The following is a 17,479-nucleotide window of genomic DNA, read 5'->3' as shown; positions in this document are numbered from 1 at the left end:
TTTTGTTCAAATGTGATGGTAATGTGATTGTACTTTTAAACTTGCCTGGTTTCCCTTAAGTTTTCATTACAGCACATGTTTTATTGTATAATTATGACCATGGGAGATGAAGCTGTTGGGTTTTGTGTTCCTAGTTGTATTATATAAAAAAAGAAAAGGATGCATGTACTATCATCCTCTCTACAGTATGGCTCACCTGATGACCACAATGATGCCATCGAAGATATTGTAGGGGTTCTTGATGTAGCCGAAGGGCCCGTAGACTAAAACCTTGAGCAGCATCTCCAGAGCAAACAGGCTGGTGAACACGATGTTACTGATCTCCAATGCATTGGTCAACTCATCAGGCTGGAGACAAAGAGTGAAACAGAGAGGGGAATGGTTAATGCATGAGTGTGGCTCGCTACACACTACGCACCACACAAAACTCGAAATCTTACATTTTTACAAGAGCTAAAACATTTGTCTTGTTTCCTAGCACTTTGAACATCTTCCAACGCTGGATGTGCATATACTCGGTACAAAACCTGAAACTCACCCCGCTTGAGTAGCAAGACATTTATATGAGTACAGCAAAAACACCTGCTGTGAAACATGGACAAGGAAATATGCCAATAATTAAATTAAATTTAAATATGACAAACGTGTCTTTCTCAGTCACACAATACACACACTCAACCTTTATCTCACACCAGGACACACACGCACACACATCGATCACAATACTGCAGCTGAATATGCCAGGGACGTCTGCTCAAGCTCATCAGAGAATTGGGCTGCCACTCACATCTAGATCAAACAACTGGAGTGTATGTGTGCGAGCATGTGAGCGTGGGTGTGCGGCGGAAAAAGACACGAGAAAAGGGGAACGAAAAAAGGCTATGCAGACAGACGAGGAAGAACCCGAGCCAAGAGATAAAAGGAGCGGCACATCCAATTTCGACACAGTATGTACATCAGACAGTTATAGCAAGTATCCGTAATCATCGTCGGGGAGAATAAAGGCAAAGGGAATGCTGTCATGTGTCTGTGGACTGTGTCGCCTCACAGACAAGCTCCATGGGGCCTTTCATCTCCATGCAATAAACAGTTTACACAGCTCAAACACTGTGTCATACACATAAATTACACTGACATGACAGAGGATGGAAGGTGTTGAGGGCCTGATCTGTGTTTGCATGTTCTCCATCATTAAAGTGTAAGCAAGCGAATGTGTTCACACATATGTATACGGCTGACAGTGTCAATATCCCTCTTTGCGCGTGAGCAGAAGTAGAGCTGTCGTCCTGACAGAACCGTTATTCCCGGGCTGAAATCAGGAGGTAATGTAATGTAATGTAAATACACTGTGTGCCATTAAGCTCGTTCTGGCAGGCTGCCACTCATCACTGTGCACCATGACTGTTAAAGCAGCGACTACTCAACACTCACAGGGAAACACGTAAAAAGAAATACAGACATTATCAGTTGAATAACAGCGAGTCATGCAGCATTATGGCACCAGTTTGTCAAGAGCACTTTAGCAACACTGACACAGATTGAGTAGGTTAATATGTAATATTGTCACTTGAGCTGTTATGCTGCTTTCAGGTCATATGGGAAAACATGGCTGCTCCAGTGCCCCTGCGTTATAGCAATAAACATGTATAATGCAACAGAATCTTAGCTTTCATCTGGTGCAATAAATACTGTGTGTAGACTCCAGAGTTTGGCAATGGACCCGAATATGTCTTTCAAAAAGGAAATAAAGCAGCATTAATTAAGTCTTAAAAATGATTTTAAAAGTATTTCAGCAGTTGCTGAAAAATATGTTTAACATTTAGGGAGAAATTCTAACTCGCTCCCATTGTAGAGTCAGATTAAAGACCACTCCTATACGTCTATTAAATACTGTACAAGGTTACAGTTGGTAGCTTAGTTAGGCACATCACACACCCCCAAAACAACCAACAGCTTGCCGGCTGTTTTTTTGTAGCTCCATGTTTTATGGACAGATAGAGACTGGTATCAGTTTACTCTTTTAACCCTCCATCCAAGATTGGAGACATTTCTCAAAATGTCAAAGTATTCCTTTACCTTCTTCCCATACAGTAATGTAGAAGTGTACCTAAGGATGCGTCAGTACGACTTGGCGTCACTATGCCAAGATGCTAAAGAGCACATTTCTGATCACACACAACCACACACTAGATGTGAACACACTTGAAATTCAAGGCAAACTGGGTTCTGAAGTAATACCTCTCAGCTGCCTGTTATGCAGCTCTTTAATTTCAGCAAAAAAACCAAACAAAAGAAAGCATTTCCATATTGACTGCATGTCAGCACATTAACTTGCAGAACTGTTTGAAAATATACTTATAAACTTGAAAGGGGTCATGCTCTGTGTAAGCACAGTCACAACCAACCACTGTCTACGGAAATCTTCAATAAGAGCTTCTGGACAGCGTGCTTATGTTTCAACAAGTCAACACTTACAAGTGATTGCTCAGTATTAAGTCATTACTCCCAGAAGACCAGAATGCAACAGTGGGCCCTGAGGCAGAAAAGATGTCCAGCAACACCAAAGCAAATTTCCCTGGCTTATGATAAATTACTATCCACATTAACACTGCTTCTCTTTGCAGTTCTCATGCCTAAATGACGATATAGGTTGTGTCTACCATCCAAAATTACACATGTCCTGTAAATTCTACATAAAAATGTAAAATCTGTAGACACGCGACCGGATTTTATTACAGGAAGTCTTGTGGTTTCTGTTTGTGGTACGTTTGTAGTCTGAGGAGTATTGACCAATCACGTATCAGCAGGCTGTGGCGTATGAAGGAAAAACAATCCTTGTGGAGAGCAAAAGAATGCGAACATAACGTGCCATAATGACATCCCAGCTCCCATCAGTGATCATTTCTTTTTAATCTCTATAGACAGACATCTGCATGTTAGTTCAGCTAGATAAAAAATTCAACTTGAGACAAAGTCGCTTGACACCTTGAAAACCGTTCTGTGTTTAGATTTCCCGACTTCCTCGAATGCACCATAAATAATTGATCAGACCTCCATTCAACAAATGAGCTTTTTTTTAAATTAATTTCGTGTCCTCTTCAGGACAAACCTGACAAAGCTTCATTTTGACTTTTTACTAATCTGCAAAATGATGTTATTCCGGCAAAAGTAAGACCAGTTAGTTAAAGTAAATCACAAGACAATCTGTTTCTTTTCGGATTCATACTTCTGCCTGTGTCACTTACTATTTACAGTGAAACTGAGACTTATTAGAAACAGATGAACGGGCACTCCTGGTAATGAACCAAGAAATGATGCTGTTTATTTTGCTGACATATCTGGGGAAGCGAAATTCGTTTCACTTTTGATCTGAACACATGGTCGCTTCTCAAGTCACTAATTGGACTGTAAACAAAGCAGCACATGGAAAAGGAAGGCTTGGCCATGTTCACTGTTGCTCCGAGAGACTATATCGTTGTCAGACTACAGCCGACGCGTCTGAGATTGCTCCCTTTCTAATGTGTGTACCAGTAAGGCAGAGTTCCAATCACTAACGCTTAAAGTAATAATCTCGAAGATTTTAATGAAAATAAATGTCTGTAAAGTCACTATCTATTGCTGGATGAGGTAACACGATGGTGATTGAGCCTATGGCACACTGATGAAAGCCTTTGCATTTGCAGTTCATAGTATTATTAGACTGGGTATCTGTGGCGACATTCGTGAAAAAAATCACGAGCAGCACCCAGTTAGTGACGCATTTCCATCAGCCAGCAGTGGTTGGTCTGCCAGAGAGGGTAGGCGGAGCTAAGCGGTTAGATTTCCAGTTTCTGTAGATGTTGCAAGTAAACGGTCATCTACTATGGCTGAACAAACAAAGAAGAGATGGATGACTACAGATAAAAATTCAACAAGACTAGGTCAAAACCTAGTATGTGGCTGAGCGCATCAGGTCAATGTGCGCTTTTGTGGGCAACACTTGAAGCGTGGCGTGTGCGTGGCGGCTGCGGGACGTGTTCATTTTCATATTAAATGCATGAAAACAGACGGGTCTTCACAATGCTGGCGTGTCTTGCGCAACTCATGAAAATGTAGAGAATAGGAGGCTTGCCTATTTCTACCGCGAGCTGCACGCGGTTCTCGGCCAAAATACATGGTGAAAATGAATAGTGATGAGTCCTATTGATCTCAGACAGCAATAATCACATATCTTCCTGTAGTAAAAGTCACAGGCATGGAGTCTAAAGTAGGTCAACACTTCAGTTTGCTTTTTCAAAGTAAAAGCCCGATCTGGAAGTCTGATTCCCCTCGATGTTGCAACTCTCTCTCTCACTCTCTCTATGGCTCTGAGAGTGCCGTCACTCAGTCAGTCAGTCACTCAGTCAGTCAGTCAGTCACATAGAGACCCATGTGTGGGGCTGACCCCAGTGGTCAGCCAAAAATAAGTGAAAATCCAAAGAAAAAGAAACAAATTCGACACTCAAATGAAGGCAAGCAGTCTAAAAAGGAAAGGAAAGGAAAGGAAAGCCATTAGGTGGCGCCAAAGAGAACAAAACTGAAATCTTGGAGATTGTCAGTTTAAGTGAGATTTGACACTATAACAGTTCATTGCAATTCTTCTTCTGCCTTTGCTTCATCAGAAACAGGACAGTTATCATTTGCAGAACAAAAAGAGGAAAACGTACATGGAAGGAGCTATGACTAAACTACACACTGCTTTGGATTTCTAAGGTATTATCCTACAGAATGCACTCATGGCCAATCAGTGGAGAGGGTAGGCAGAACTACCTCTTTTTCAATAGGTTAACAAAAGGCTGAATTGGAACATGAGAACATTAGTTAATTGACTTGAACAGGAGCTTAATCAGTGGCAGGAATTATACTAATGAAGTGTGTTTTACCACATTACATGTTTCATATGTTAGTGTTGGCGCCATCATGCAATACATGCAATACATGTGCAATGTCATAAGGAACAGTGTAGAAAATATGAGCAGAGAAAAGAGTGAGATCTTCTCCCTCCCGTCTCTTTGTTAGAACAGAATAATTTGCCCGCAGCCTGCAGTGCAGCCCCAGCCAGGGAAACCTGCTTCCTGAAAAACAAGCGGTTCTCCGTTTCATCTCACCTCTTTGTCATTGTCTGTGTCTCTTGCATCTGTCTCCTGGTTCACAGACACAGACAGATCTATTCATTTGATCCCAGTGCTTTATTGTGTCCATTCATTTGTTCACTGACGAGTGAGGCGGCAGCAAATCCTTTATACAAGCACATAAGCTTTGTGCGATTAAGAGAAGTTCAAAGGGTGAACGAATGCTGCTGCACTTAGATGGTTGTGTTCTTTAGATGAATGCCCTCACACACAGCTATGTAGAAACACACACACACTTGTTTTCTGTGTAATATACTCGTGTGATACCAGAAAATGCACAGAGATCTAACCACAGTTACAGCAACAACCATGTGGCCACACACATGAACCCACACTGTGAACTCAGCATTCATTACATGCACATACACCAAGCTCTGCTTAGACTCGCACTTTTAACCATTCACATGGACAAACACACGGCACACGCAGCTTCATAATAGATGTTATTGATAAGCCAGAACAAAAAGTACAGTTTTTATGAGGTGAGACTTGGACTGCAGACATCTGGCCTTGAGAATGAGATTCAGGTCATTATTTTTCCCCCACTGTTTCTGTTCTGCTATTGTTCAAGCTTGTATATTAGACATTCCTCAGACATCATGCAAGATTACGGCAACAGAATGAGACCATAAAATTGTTTCTCACACATAGAAACACACACAGGAACCCACAAAAGGCATGACGGCACAAAATACACCCATAACCAACTAACTAACCACACACACACACACACATGCCAATATCACCAAAGGTTCACAGCCATTAGCTTATCATGAAGAATTGTCTGAATTGACTAATGGCCAACGAGGTGAAAATAATACCTAGAGAGAGATAAATGTGTCCATGTGCACAAGTGTGTAACTGAGAAAGACAGTCGCACTTTTCTAATTGCTTTCATTGATGGCTGTTTCCTGGGTAATGAGGCTGCAGGAGCATTAGGAGGTAAAGTGTGTTAGATGAAGAATAGTGTAATCTGGTTAGTGCTAACGTAATGCCACCTAATCTGATGTGATCTAATCTAAACGGGATGCTGTGAGCCGCTTTGCTCCCAACTGTCAATGATGCAGCACCATGTCTGGTATGTGTGTGTGTGTGTAGGTATGTGTGGTTAGTGGTCTGCTTAGGCATGATACAGGAGAGGACATTTCAAGCATGAAATGTTGAATGATACACTCCCCATTATGGTTGGTTAGTTACGATTTAATAACGGTGAGGATTTGTCTCAGATGACTGAGTGCTGAGTGATCTGAAAGTGGGCCACACAGTGCTAATAATCAGAAATGTACCTTAGTGTTTGGATCACTGGACATAATATACTGCTGCAGAAGCTACAGAAGCTAGGTGAGGCAGATAATGCCCGAATCAGCTATTAGTGAAAATATGTCTTGCTTGTTGAAACGATACAAAAAACAATATAGTCTTTTTAATCTGGTGTTCCACAGGTTGTAAATGTTAGGGCTCTTTCTGGTTTTAATTTGACAAAGATTCTGCTTTTAATGATTATTTTAGCATAATGAGCAGACGCCCAACAAGGACTGTTCATCAGCTTTGGAAGAATTACATTTTCCTAATCTTCATAGTATGCAGAAACTCTATATGCAGACCACAGTATCTTTTATTTAAACAACCTTAAAAAGAAAGACACTTTCATGCAATTCATGGAAGCAACAATGGATAACAAGTTCAACAGTATATCATGTATTGACATAAGCTACATGCTGAGTACCAGCACTACTTCTGTACTACCTTTTTGATTAACCCTTGAGTAAGTTACTTTCATTGTGCTGTCAAAACCTCACTTACAAAATACATTTGTCTGGATTTTAATTTGTCCTGTCAGATTCCTTTTTAATAAGCAATGACATTGTCAACATCTTCTACATCAACAAAAAGGCAGTTATATACAGTATAAAGCTAAAAGTTGAAACCAGAACTTGATGGGGAATTGAAAGCGGATAAAATGGAAGAGTCAGTGTAGAAGCTAGAAAAGAGAACTTGCTAAATACAGGCAGCATGTTATTTGACATCTCACTGAACCAGGAAATAACTGAATCCGCCATTTGATCACTTCATTGATTCCCCCTTTTTGATTTCATGGCCTTCAGGGCTGGAAAAAGCCCTCCTTTTATAACCTCGGATTAGACGCTGTTGTTTTGCCGTCTATGTCTCACCATTGTACAAATGAGAAAAACACTTTTCTTAGGCCTGCGTTGGAGCGAGGCCAGAGTCTTCAGATGCCAACTCTGCGTTCCTCAGGCGGGCAGGATAAAAGCTGAATAAATATTGTCTCCCGTTCGGAGCAAGAAGCTCAGTGATAGGGTCTTAACACTGTCTCTATGGGTTCGGCAGAGGATATGCAAATGTGTGTGCATACAATGCAGCAAGAGAATGCATCAAAAGGCCTCCACACACAGAAACACACTGTGCATACATTTGACAACCTATGGAAATAAAATATTGATGGTCAAAACATTATGTTAATACCAGTCTTTTAAGCAAATGTGTTTAATTCTGCTTCTGAAACTTTTATAACATGGTGACAGGAGAGGGTATAGCAGAGGGAAATGGCTGAATGTGGAGGATGTTAAAACAAACGTTGAATTAATCTAAAAGGACAATAGTGACAAATTGATTCATTGGGGAATAATAACTTTCACATCCTGCAGGTCCGTTTTTGGGCTCACAACAAAGCAAGTGTAATATCTTTTTCTGGACTTTAAGACAAGCTGAGCCAACTTCCTTTTTCAAGTGCTGTGAGAGAGAGAGATATCTCTCATGTTAGCACGCTGATGTTATCATTTAGTACAAACTGTTACACTTAATTTAGCAGAAACCTTAAATGCAAGACAACTGGGGCAATAACCTTCATTTCATTTGCCCTTGGTGGGTAAAAGTTATAGTTAACATGCTGTGTGTGTAACCGTACTTAAGTCACTCGCAAGAACTAGACTATCATACCAATATTGAAGTGACTCCTGCCTTCCAATCCTCATGTCGTGAGACGAAAAGATCAAACAGGGTACAGACACAGTAATGCATCACTGCACTCAAAAGTTTAAAGACCCACTTTACAATATGTACTTTCTTTTTCAAGTGCATAGCTTTCAAGGTTAATAAAGTCAAAACAACTCCTGTGGGACTCGTACACCAAATGCCCCAAAAGTTACAGTTCAGATCACTTTGCGCTCTTGTAACAGCTACACGCTGAATCAATATTCATGTCAGTGCTAAAATGCTTCAACTATAACAGCAGCATCCATTTCTACAACAGAAACCATGCATTATACCCTCTTCTCCCTTGACACCCCTGTCTCTTCAATCCTTTTTAACTTCTCCTAAAACAATTTTGGCATGAGCACCACCGTCGAGGGAGTGGAAAGGCCGACGGGAGAGCTTCAGAAGAAGGAAGCGGGGAGGAGAGGGGCGGGATCTCTATGGCCATAAAGGCCGAGGGAAGTTTCTTATGTTAAGTAAGAGAGAGGTTGACCTTCCCAAGTAAATAGACTATGGGCTGTGTCACATAGTTGGCAGACACACAACTATTCCATCAGCTCCACCATAAATGGTTACACTCTTAAACTGAACAGAGAGATAAAGCAGACACCGTCTCCTTGCTTGTCCAACCCGTCCGCCTCCACTCATCCACCCATCACCCCCTCTATTCCTTCACTTCCAACTCCTTACACTCTGTCATCCCTATCCAACACTCTATTTAATCATCTTTTTATCCTTCCATCTCTGTGTCCTGCACACATTTACATTTGCTGCACTTGCCTCTGCTGCCTACCTCAAAGACAGAGCATGGACAGTATGCACTGTTTCCCAAGCAGCACGGAGTGTTTGTGCGTACACATTTGTGAGTGTGCGTTTAAGAGATAGGAAGCAGACAGGGGGGATCTGTTAAGTGTCATGGGCAGTGAGGGTTCAGGCACTGCAGCTTCATACAATATGATGGGTCGCAGGGTAACAACATGTCTGTGTTGGAAGGACACGTGTGTGGATGTACAATATCTGCTGTGGTTCTTCTACTCAAGACGCCAGTTTTATATCTCGGAAGTCACATTACAAAAGTACATCCTGTACCTGTATGAGAGTGTTTGTGTGTGTGAGTGCATAACAGAGGCTCAACCCGTGTCCCAGTCCCTTAGTTAGAGGTCTAAAGAGCCAATATTCAGGACTCCAAGAGCAGAACTATAAGCTACTCTTTATGGGCAGAAATTCAGTGCAATGATTAATAATGTAAATGTTTGAGTAGGAGTATGCAATATACATTTTTAGTAGTGTCTCATTGTAGCAATCTGCCATCAAAAGACATGAAGAAGAAGACCGCTAGCCAAATGTAAACAATGCAGACGGTTAAAGAAAGCTCTGCAAATATTGACCATGTTCATAAGGCCTCGGGGATGCACATAAGATTAGATAGGCATAAGTATTCGACTAGCTTTGAGTGACATTGTTTTTAACTAAGAATCTACTTAATCGTCGCTTTGTCATGTTTCTGACAACCCTCAGTAGGTCCAATATTCACTCTCAATCTCTTGAGCCAGTATGCTTTACTGTTCACCAACTACGTTCACTTTGGCTCATTGCTGTTTGCTATAGGGCAGCGGGTTTTTCAGAGCACGATACTGATCATTACACGTCTCTGTGTTGAATACTCGATTGTGAGTGGTCATTTACGGAATTCTAATAACTGTTATTTCAGACCACGGCTATGAAGAACGGGCCGCTGCTAACTACACAGCTCTGATAACAGGCTCCGGAGGACGAAACTCTAATTATATCAATCAGCCGAAAAAAAAGTCAGGTACATTTGACGTCGGTCCATTTACTGTAAGGAAAAAAGAAAAGAGATGAAAAAAACAGCGGAGAAAAAGCAGGAGAGGTTGTAAGACACAAAAGCTGTCGGCTACGACCGAGAAAATTGAAGGAGACACATGGAGTAAACAATAGAGGGAATAAGGTATGGGATATGACAGTGTTTAAAGACTGGGGAATGGAAAAGAAAATGTCATTAGACTCTAAGAGCTATGAGGCTGAAAAGCTCAATCAGGTGCTGGGCTGCTTTGTGTGGTCCTGTTTACCTTGTCTCACTTCACCATTAATGGAAGAGCTTGGTTTATGTGAGTTATATCAGCTAAGTGGATTCATTTTAAGGAGGCTCATGAGTTTACGGTTGCCACGGAAGCAGTTCCAACAGCAAAATCTAAGGGACTATCATTTTATCGGAAGAATGCATCATTTTTAAATGAATATGGGGATCAATAAAGTCTATCTTATCTTATGTTATCTTAATAAAATCATTTCCAAGTCTAAATGTATGTCCACATTTTGATTTCTTTAGTAAGTAGCCGTGCAATAAGCGGTAGGTGGTGACCTCAGATTCCTGCATCGCCCTGTCGGGTTTCCGTTCCGCTATAACAACCAGCTCACTGCACACTATCCTCACATGGAATCTACACACGTGAAAACGTGAAGCTGCAAAGCATCTATATCTGTGATCAATTCTTAACACGTCCTGTTAATTCTGTCAAATGCACTTATCCTGGTTCTAATCAGCAGAGTTCGTGATTAATAAGCACATCATTATTGACATCAGAAACACACATATATACAGTATATAAACATATACTGTCTCCATCACTCATCACATCTTGTCCTCCACAAACTGTGTGCAAAACTCCAGCCGCCGAAAACTTGGCTGGATGATGTATGGAAATTGAAACCCAGTCTCTCCTCCATGTGGATACATTTACAGAGACAAACAAAGGCTTAGTGATCCCTATGCCTATTGGATGTGGATGGGCTTGCAATCAATGAAGCGTCTCAGTAAAGTCTTCTGCAGCCTGTCTGGAGACTGAAGGGATCCATGTAACTCAAACTAAGTAAGAGGAGGAAAGTTTGATTAGGAGTGAGACATGAAGGAGAAAAAGGACGGTCTTAGAAAAAAGAAAGGCAAAGTGAAAAGAATGAGGAAGGAAAAGAAAAAGAAGTGGATGATGAAGTAGATGATAGAGGAAAGGGGAAGAAGGAACACAAAAAGAAATCAAAAAGAAAGGAGAAAAATTGAACCACAAGGGCAGACAAAGGAGAAGAGGAAGGACAAGTCAAGATTGAGTAAAGGTGGAGACTAGAAAGCTATAAAACCTCCGGTGTGTGCGTGTGTGTGTCTGTGTCTGTGTGTGTGTGTGTGTGTGTGTGTGTGTGTGTGTGTGTGTGTGTGTTGAGTATGTTTGCCATCTGGATTTGTTTATAGGCACTGGGTCAGGGACCGAAAGTAACCCCATAAAACCTGGCAAAGCTTCAGTCTCCTACTACACACCTACACGCACACAAACAAACAAACACAGTACTCGTGGTACTTACTTAACTTGTGTTATACAACTTCATACAGAATTACAGATACTGAAAACACAACACTAAGGCCTCAAACACAACATACATCTAGAAACGGAAACCAATACTTGCCAGATAGTTTCAAGTTAAAACTGTAGAATGAATCACCAGAGATGTGAAACATGAATTCTTGCTACAGTATTTGAATTGACTAAATACATTTGAATGCTGGAGGAAAACTCTGTCCACAAACAGAAGGTAAGTAGAAGACCAATTTTCCAACCTCCTCCACCTTAATTTTTACAGTTTATGTTACCAAGTCATCTTCCCAGATATAAGGAACTCCTTCCAACACTCTAATTGCTTTACAAGTACGTCACATTCACCCTGTTCACACACTCATTCATACACAGATGGCATGTTCTGCTAACTCATTCACATATGTATCGCTATGCCGGGCGCAATTTGGGGATCAGTATGTTGCCCAAGGACAAATCCAGGGATGGAACTGCTGATCCTCTGCTCAGAAGACAACCCATTCTATTTCCTGAATCCCAGCTGCCCCCCCCAAAAAACTGGAATACATTTGTGTAATGCACCAAAGAGTGGATCATGGACTTAAAAACCAGCAAACCTTACAAACAGCGAGACCAGGAACTCAAGTTTTTTCGGAATCCTGAGACCTGCCTGTGGTTATATCTGGCAACAAAAGCACTGGTGAAGGTTGAGGAAAGATTTTGGTTTGGTTCAAATGTTATGACCACATTTTGTCTTAAATTACCGCAGATTTTAAGTTTTCCGAAACCTTAACCAAGTGCTGCCAGCGCTTAAACAACCCACATCACTACAAGTTGATCTTGCACTGCAAAATTTGATATTGTGACGGAAAACAAATGACGCACATAGTCAGAGAACATTTCCCTCATACAGTCAATACTAAAATTTTGCAACTTGCAAGTTACATTAATTCACTTTTCCTAACATTTGAATAGAACACATAATCTTGCCGCCATAATGTTGCCATAAACGTTTTGGATTTTATGAAAATATCTTCAAAGAGACAGGGTTGCCGTGGGCAACATGTTTCTCATTACTGATTTCCTTTATTGCTTTACACATTTGCTGGGAAAGGGAAAGAGGTCCTTTTACCTTGTTGGGCGGATGCTTTTGAGATGGTACAGGTTGCATTGCAAATGACACTCACTCAACTAACTCATTGCATCTGATCACTATTCACCCCAAACTACATCCAGATGTGGTGTATTGACCTAGAACAGTAGAACGCTAGTTGCATTGTGTTCTGCACACCTTGCATTAACTTGCCTTTTTTCTAATGCACATCAGTCCTGATGCTGATAGGTGTTAAAATGTACTGTTAAAAGGATCAAAGAGAAATATACCCAGGAATAAAAGATTGCATATTGAGCATGAAAAGAAAGGCAAAAAAAAAAAAACTCGGTCAGATGTTGTGGGGCCTTCCTGACCCATTTAATCACCCCTGCTCCTCTCTCTCTCTCTCTCTCTCACTGCGTTTCACTCTGTATCCTCTGTGTCTCACTCTCTTGTTTCTGTTTTCTCTCTCACATGGCTGTAATTATGCTCATGTAAACAAACGAGACCAGAGAGAGACATCATGAATTCCAGTTGCCCCTGTGGGATCTGTGTAGCTTACATAATTACACAGAATGACATGCACGTGCAGAGAGGGTCCAAGTTAAACTGATACCTTCCTATAATATTTGATTAGTTCTCATATGCCTGCCCATGAACCTGCAATTCATGTTAGTTTCAAATTTTGTACAGGCACTTAGGATTGCTACTACCTCAACTTAGCATCATCCAACAGCTGATTCAACTTCACACTCTCACACTTGGCTTAATGAAAATTACAGAAATACAAACATGTACACTCACCTGCTCATGGTACTCGATCCCCATGCTCAGAGTGTTGATCAGAATGGCAATCATAATCCCTCGTCCAAAGTACTTGCTGTCCACGATCTTCCTGAATGTGTCACAAACCAGCCTCCAGAAGCGAACAACCTTTGCAGCAGTTTTACCCAGCCCTCGGTGCTTCTTTTTGGGCTGCCGGCTGTCTCTCCTGTCCCTGTGATGGAGGTCCTGGGTGAACTCATACAGGCCCTCACTGTCTGAGTCTCCGGGGGTCTCATTGCCCTCTGTGCCACCCTCTGATTCATTGGCTAGGGCTTTGGCACAGTAAGGGCAGCTCTCAGGGTCCAATGTCAAAGCGGCTGTGTCCATGGCACTGCTGGTGGTGCTGAGGTCACGAGCTGACAGCTGGCAGGAGAGCTGGGCTGCAGGCGAGTGAGAAAGGTCAGTTTAGAAGTTAAGACAAAAAGAAGGAAACTGCAGTAAATCTTAAATCATAAAATCAAATGAAAGAGATCTGTTGCAAACCTTTTTGGACACTTGCTTGTGTGTCAGAGGAGAGTGTTTTCTGGTGATGGGCAGTGTGTGCTGTATGAGTAATAACTTGTCTCTACGGGCTGTGCTGTGGCCTGTGTGGCAAGCTGCCAGAATCTCAACTGTCTCTACAACCTGAACAGACCTTGCCTGACTTTTGTTGAGCCTACTGCTTTGTAAAACTTGGGGCAGATAAGACTGGCAGTGAACTTGGACATAAGAGATTAACATTAATTTACTTTAATTAGCACTGTCCTGTGTCTCGCAAAAAAAGCACTCTGGACTGTGTTGCAGTTTGAGGCTTAATCACCACAAATCGATACCCTACTCCACTTAGTATGTGATTTCACAAAAAAGAACACTTCCAGTGCCCTGTCACTTGATTTGCTGCAACACTGCAATTGAAATTAAACACTGATTGTGCCTAAATGAGACACTCATGGAATTGTTAATGGATTAACACTATCCTTTAAGTTTTATACTTTATGTGAATGTTCAGCAGAGAAAAGTCTATCCACCACAGCTAACTCAAACAAATGTAACAAATGGATGTGACACTTTCCAAGTTCCCAGTTGTATTGATGATCATGATTTTCAGTGCAAAATATCTGTGACCACATCTCTTTGTGTACCTGTGGGAGTGTGCGTGTCCACTAAGCTTGAAGGGCGTCTCTCCAGGGGCATGGGTGGGATATTCAGGTTGAAGCTGAAGTTAGTCAGAGTGCTGCCTGCAACACTCCCTCGTCTGGACTCTGCCAAGGCTCGAGCCTGCAGAGTGGGGTAATTCTTAGGCCCTGGGGCCGCAAAGGGTACAGAATTTCTCTTCATGGCCCTGGACATCGGAGCAGGGGCTAAGGAGAAGGGGCCCAGGGTTGTCCCCAGGTTTGTGGGAGAGGGGGAACAACGTAGGGTTTCCATATGAAGTGCACTGCGAGCCAAAGATGAATCAGCAGCTCCAGCAGACAAAGTGGCTAGGTTTTGATCAGAGGTGGCTGCAGTCACAGAGGGCGGCAGGGCTAAAGCAAGATGCCCAGTGCTGGTGGTTGCTACAAGAGCTCCTCCATTGTTGTTATGAGCACCAGCCTCCACATCCCTCCCCTCCAGACACCTGATGCTGCCTCGACTCCTCACGCTGCCATTCCTCAGATGATAGTGATGGTGATGGTGGTGGTGATGGTGGTGCACCATGTGATGAGCCGTCACAGATCCCTGCCTAGAGGACTTCCTCCTCCTTCTCTGGCTTCGTTGGGGTTCTGTTGGCGGGGGTGTGGCAGCGATGTTGAGCCCAGCACGGCGAGCTAAGAACCTGCAGATATGGGCCACTTGTTTGGCCCCCTTGCGAATCATGTGAACTATGTACTTGAGCAGTTCGTCATAACAGGAGCCCGGCTCAGAGAGGGAGGCCAGAGTGCTGGCATTGGACATGAAGCGCACCCGCTGCTCCTTCATTAGCTGACTCTCCCTCTGTTTGGTCTCTGAGAACTGGGTAGCGATGACAACCAGGCACAGGTTGATCATGAAGAATGAGCCAATCTAGGGATAAGCAAGGATATATTACTTTGTTATTCAAACTGTGTCATTGGATGCTCATACAACTGTCCTCCAAATGACCCACTAGTCCATTCATCAGCAGACACATATGCACACATTAGTGGGTACTTACAATGATGAGTAGAATGAAGTAGATGAAGTTGTAGAAGGAGTGAGCATCCATCACAAAGTACATGATGTCCACCCAGCCCTCTAGAGTGATCACCTTCAGATGATCACAGGAAGAAAAAAACACTTATTAGACAACTTTAGAATTAACGCAGAATTAAAATGTAAATGAAAAGAAACCATATTTCACTATCCAGAGTGTCCCAGATACCTATTCAGAAGAAGGCTCATCCCTATCATTTCTTAAGTGTTCATTACCAGCGGCCAGACTTTTGGGTGTCTTTCCATTCTGACTTTTGTCCTCATTCAAATCACCCCACTCAGCTAGACGCAAAGATTGAAAACTCTTCAGGTGATAAGGAGATAGCAATTTAAATGGTTTGAAAAAATGAGGCTGCAGTCTGGTGGTGTAGTGGTGGTGACTTGCTAAACCCGTAAGTCCTATTTCTCTGATATACCAGCCTCCTGGGTAATAAGGTTTCCTTCTTCACACTTCTCCATCCTGTATTACCAGCTTTTACCTCAGCCAAACCATGCTGTATTGGTTCCCTTGCAAAATCTTGTGTCTTAGAAACTGAACGCTTATTGTGACCAGTTGTTCATCCATACTCTCAGATATGAGTAGCAGTCTTACCTGGAAGATAGCAATCCAGGCGTAGCAGATGTTATCAAAGTTGATGGCATCCTTGAAGGGGTTGACGAAACCAGCAGAGCAGTTGGTGTAATACTGGTTCCAGTTGACACAGGTGGTGTTGTCAGTGCTGTTGTAAGAGTACATGTCAAGGTTGCACTGCAGGCCTCCTTCCTCGTACAGCTTGGGCACTGAGCCACAGTCCCTCATGCCGTTCTCTCTGGGCTGAGAGCAGATGAAGGGGTTCTCGTCATCGTTTTCAGTGTGATAGTATTTCTCCAACTGAACGGAGAGAGGGCTATGGGGAGACAAAGACAGGATAATGCAGGGGTTAGTAAGCTAATTAGCACTGGTCTTTAGAGCAGACACAATTATTCAGAGATGTGAAGTTAACACAATTCAAAACAAAAACAAAATGCAAAAAACATGATTTCTTTGATTTGTGCTGTGTTATTTTTGTGATGGTTACTAAATATTTTTTTTCTCTCCATGAAAGGGTAAAATGTGACATTATGGAATGTATTTTTCAGGAACATGTTTCTAACAAGTCTTATCATCCTTCTGGATACAAATTGTCCTATTGGTAAATCTTGTAGAACCATTTACACAGTGATGGAAAAACTTGGGAAACAATGTATTTGGATAAAGTTGCCATTCAAGCCAGTTTTAGTGTAGCCAATGTTTTCGTGCAAATGCTTAGTATTAACCTTTCTGCATGGGTGAGAGTAGAGTTAAGAGGTGACACAAGGGTAAGTTAGGTCAAGCTAAGTGAATGTTGTTGCCTGTCATGGGACCCATGGGTCTGATTGAACATGAACATTGGCCTGTCATAGAAAGGCTCATCCAACCAGACCCATTTTACTAAGTGGTGATAACTATAAGTTATGCAAGGGAAGAGAGATAACTGACTCAGCAAATTACACAATAATATCCACCATAAGCTAGAGTAAGTGAGGCTGTAATGGCTAAATTACTCATTGTATTAGCAATGTGTTTGTACATTAATTAAGAACTCCACTTTTCATTAATAAGATGAGGAAACTAAAAGGTAGGAAAGCAGTAAAAGCTAAAAAACTTTTTTTCACCTAGGTAATTTCAGAAGAAAAATGCATAAGAAAATTATGTGTTTATAAAATTATCTAAAACTATCTCAGCTATAACTATATTTTTCTTGCAGATGTTAAGTCAGTCAAAATAACTCTTTGTTTTAAGATTAATCTGCCTTTAAATCACGCACACACACACACACACACACACACACACACACACACACACACAC

The 17,479-nt window shown here is 41.9% G+C and overlaps 1 protein-coding gene across 7 annotated transcripts in view; it reads right to left on the bottom strand.

The window, feature by feature from the left end:
- Window positions 1–17,479, bottom strand: part of cacna1g (calcium channel, voltage-dependent, T type, alpha 1G subunit) — a 146,113-nt gene that overhangs the window by 77,613 nt on the left and 51,021 nt on the right. For all 7 annotated transcript variants that reach the window (XM_069664473.1, XM_069664477.1, XM_069664478.1 and 4 more), the window contains exons 5-9: window positions 16,204–16,498; window positions 15,574–15,666; window positions 14,543–15,443; window positions 13,401–13,801; window positions 197–348 (exon numbers count right to left, since the gene is read on the bottom strand). In XM_069664473.1, coding sequence (XP_069520574.1) covers window positions 197–348; window positions 13,401–13,801; window positions 14,543–15,443; window positions 15,574–15,666; window positions 16,204–16,498 — 1,842 coding nt within the window. The remainder of the gene's footprint in view (window positions 1–196; window positions 349–13,400; window positions 13,802–14,542; window positions 15,444–15,573; window positions 15,667–16,203; window positions 16,499–17,479) is intronic.

The sequence above is a fragment of the Semicossyphus pulcher genome, unplaced genomic scaffold, assembly GCF_022749685.1.
Source record: "Semicossyphus pulcher isolate SPU_LCO1_2020_fin unplaced genomic scaffold, fSemPul1.0.p SCAF_16, whole genome shotgun sequence".
Classification (NCBI taxonomy): Eukaryota; Metazoa; Chordata; class Actinopteri; order Labriformes; family Labridae; genus Semicossyphus; species Semicossyphus pulcher.
This window is presented reverse-complemented; position numbering and strand designations above follow the sequence as displayed.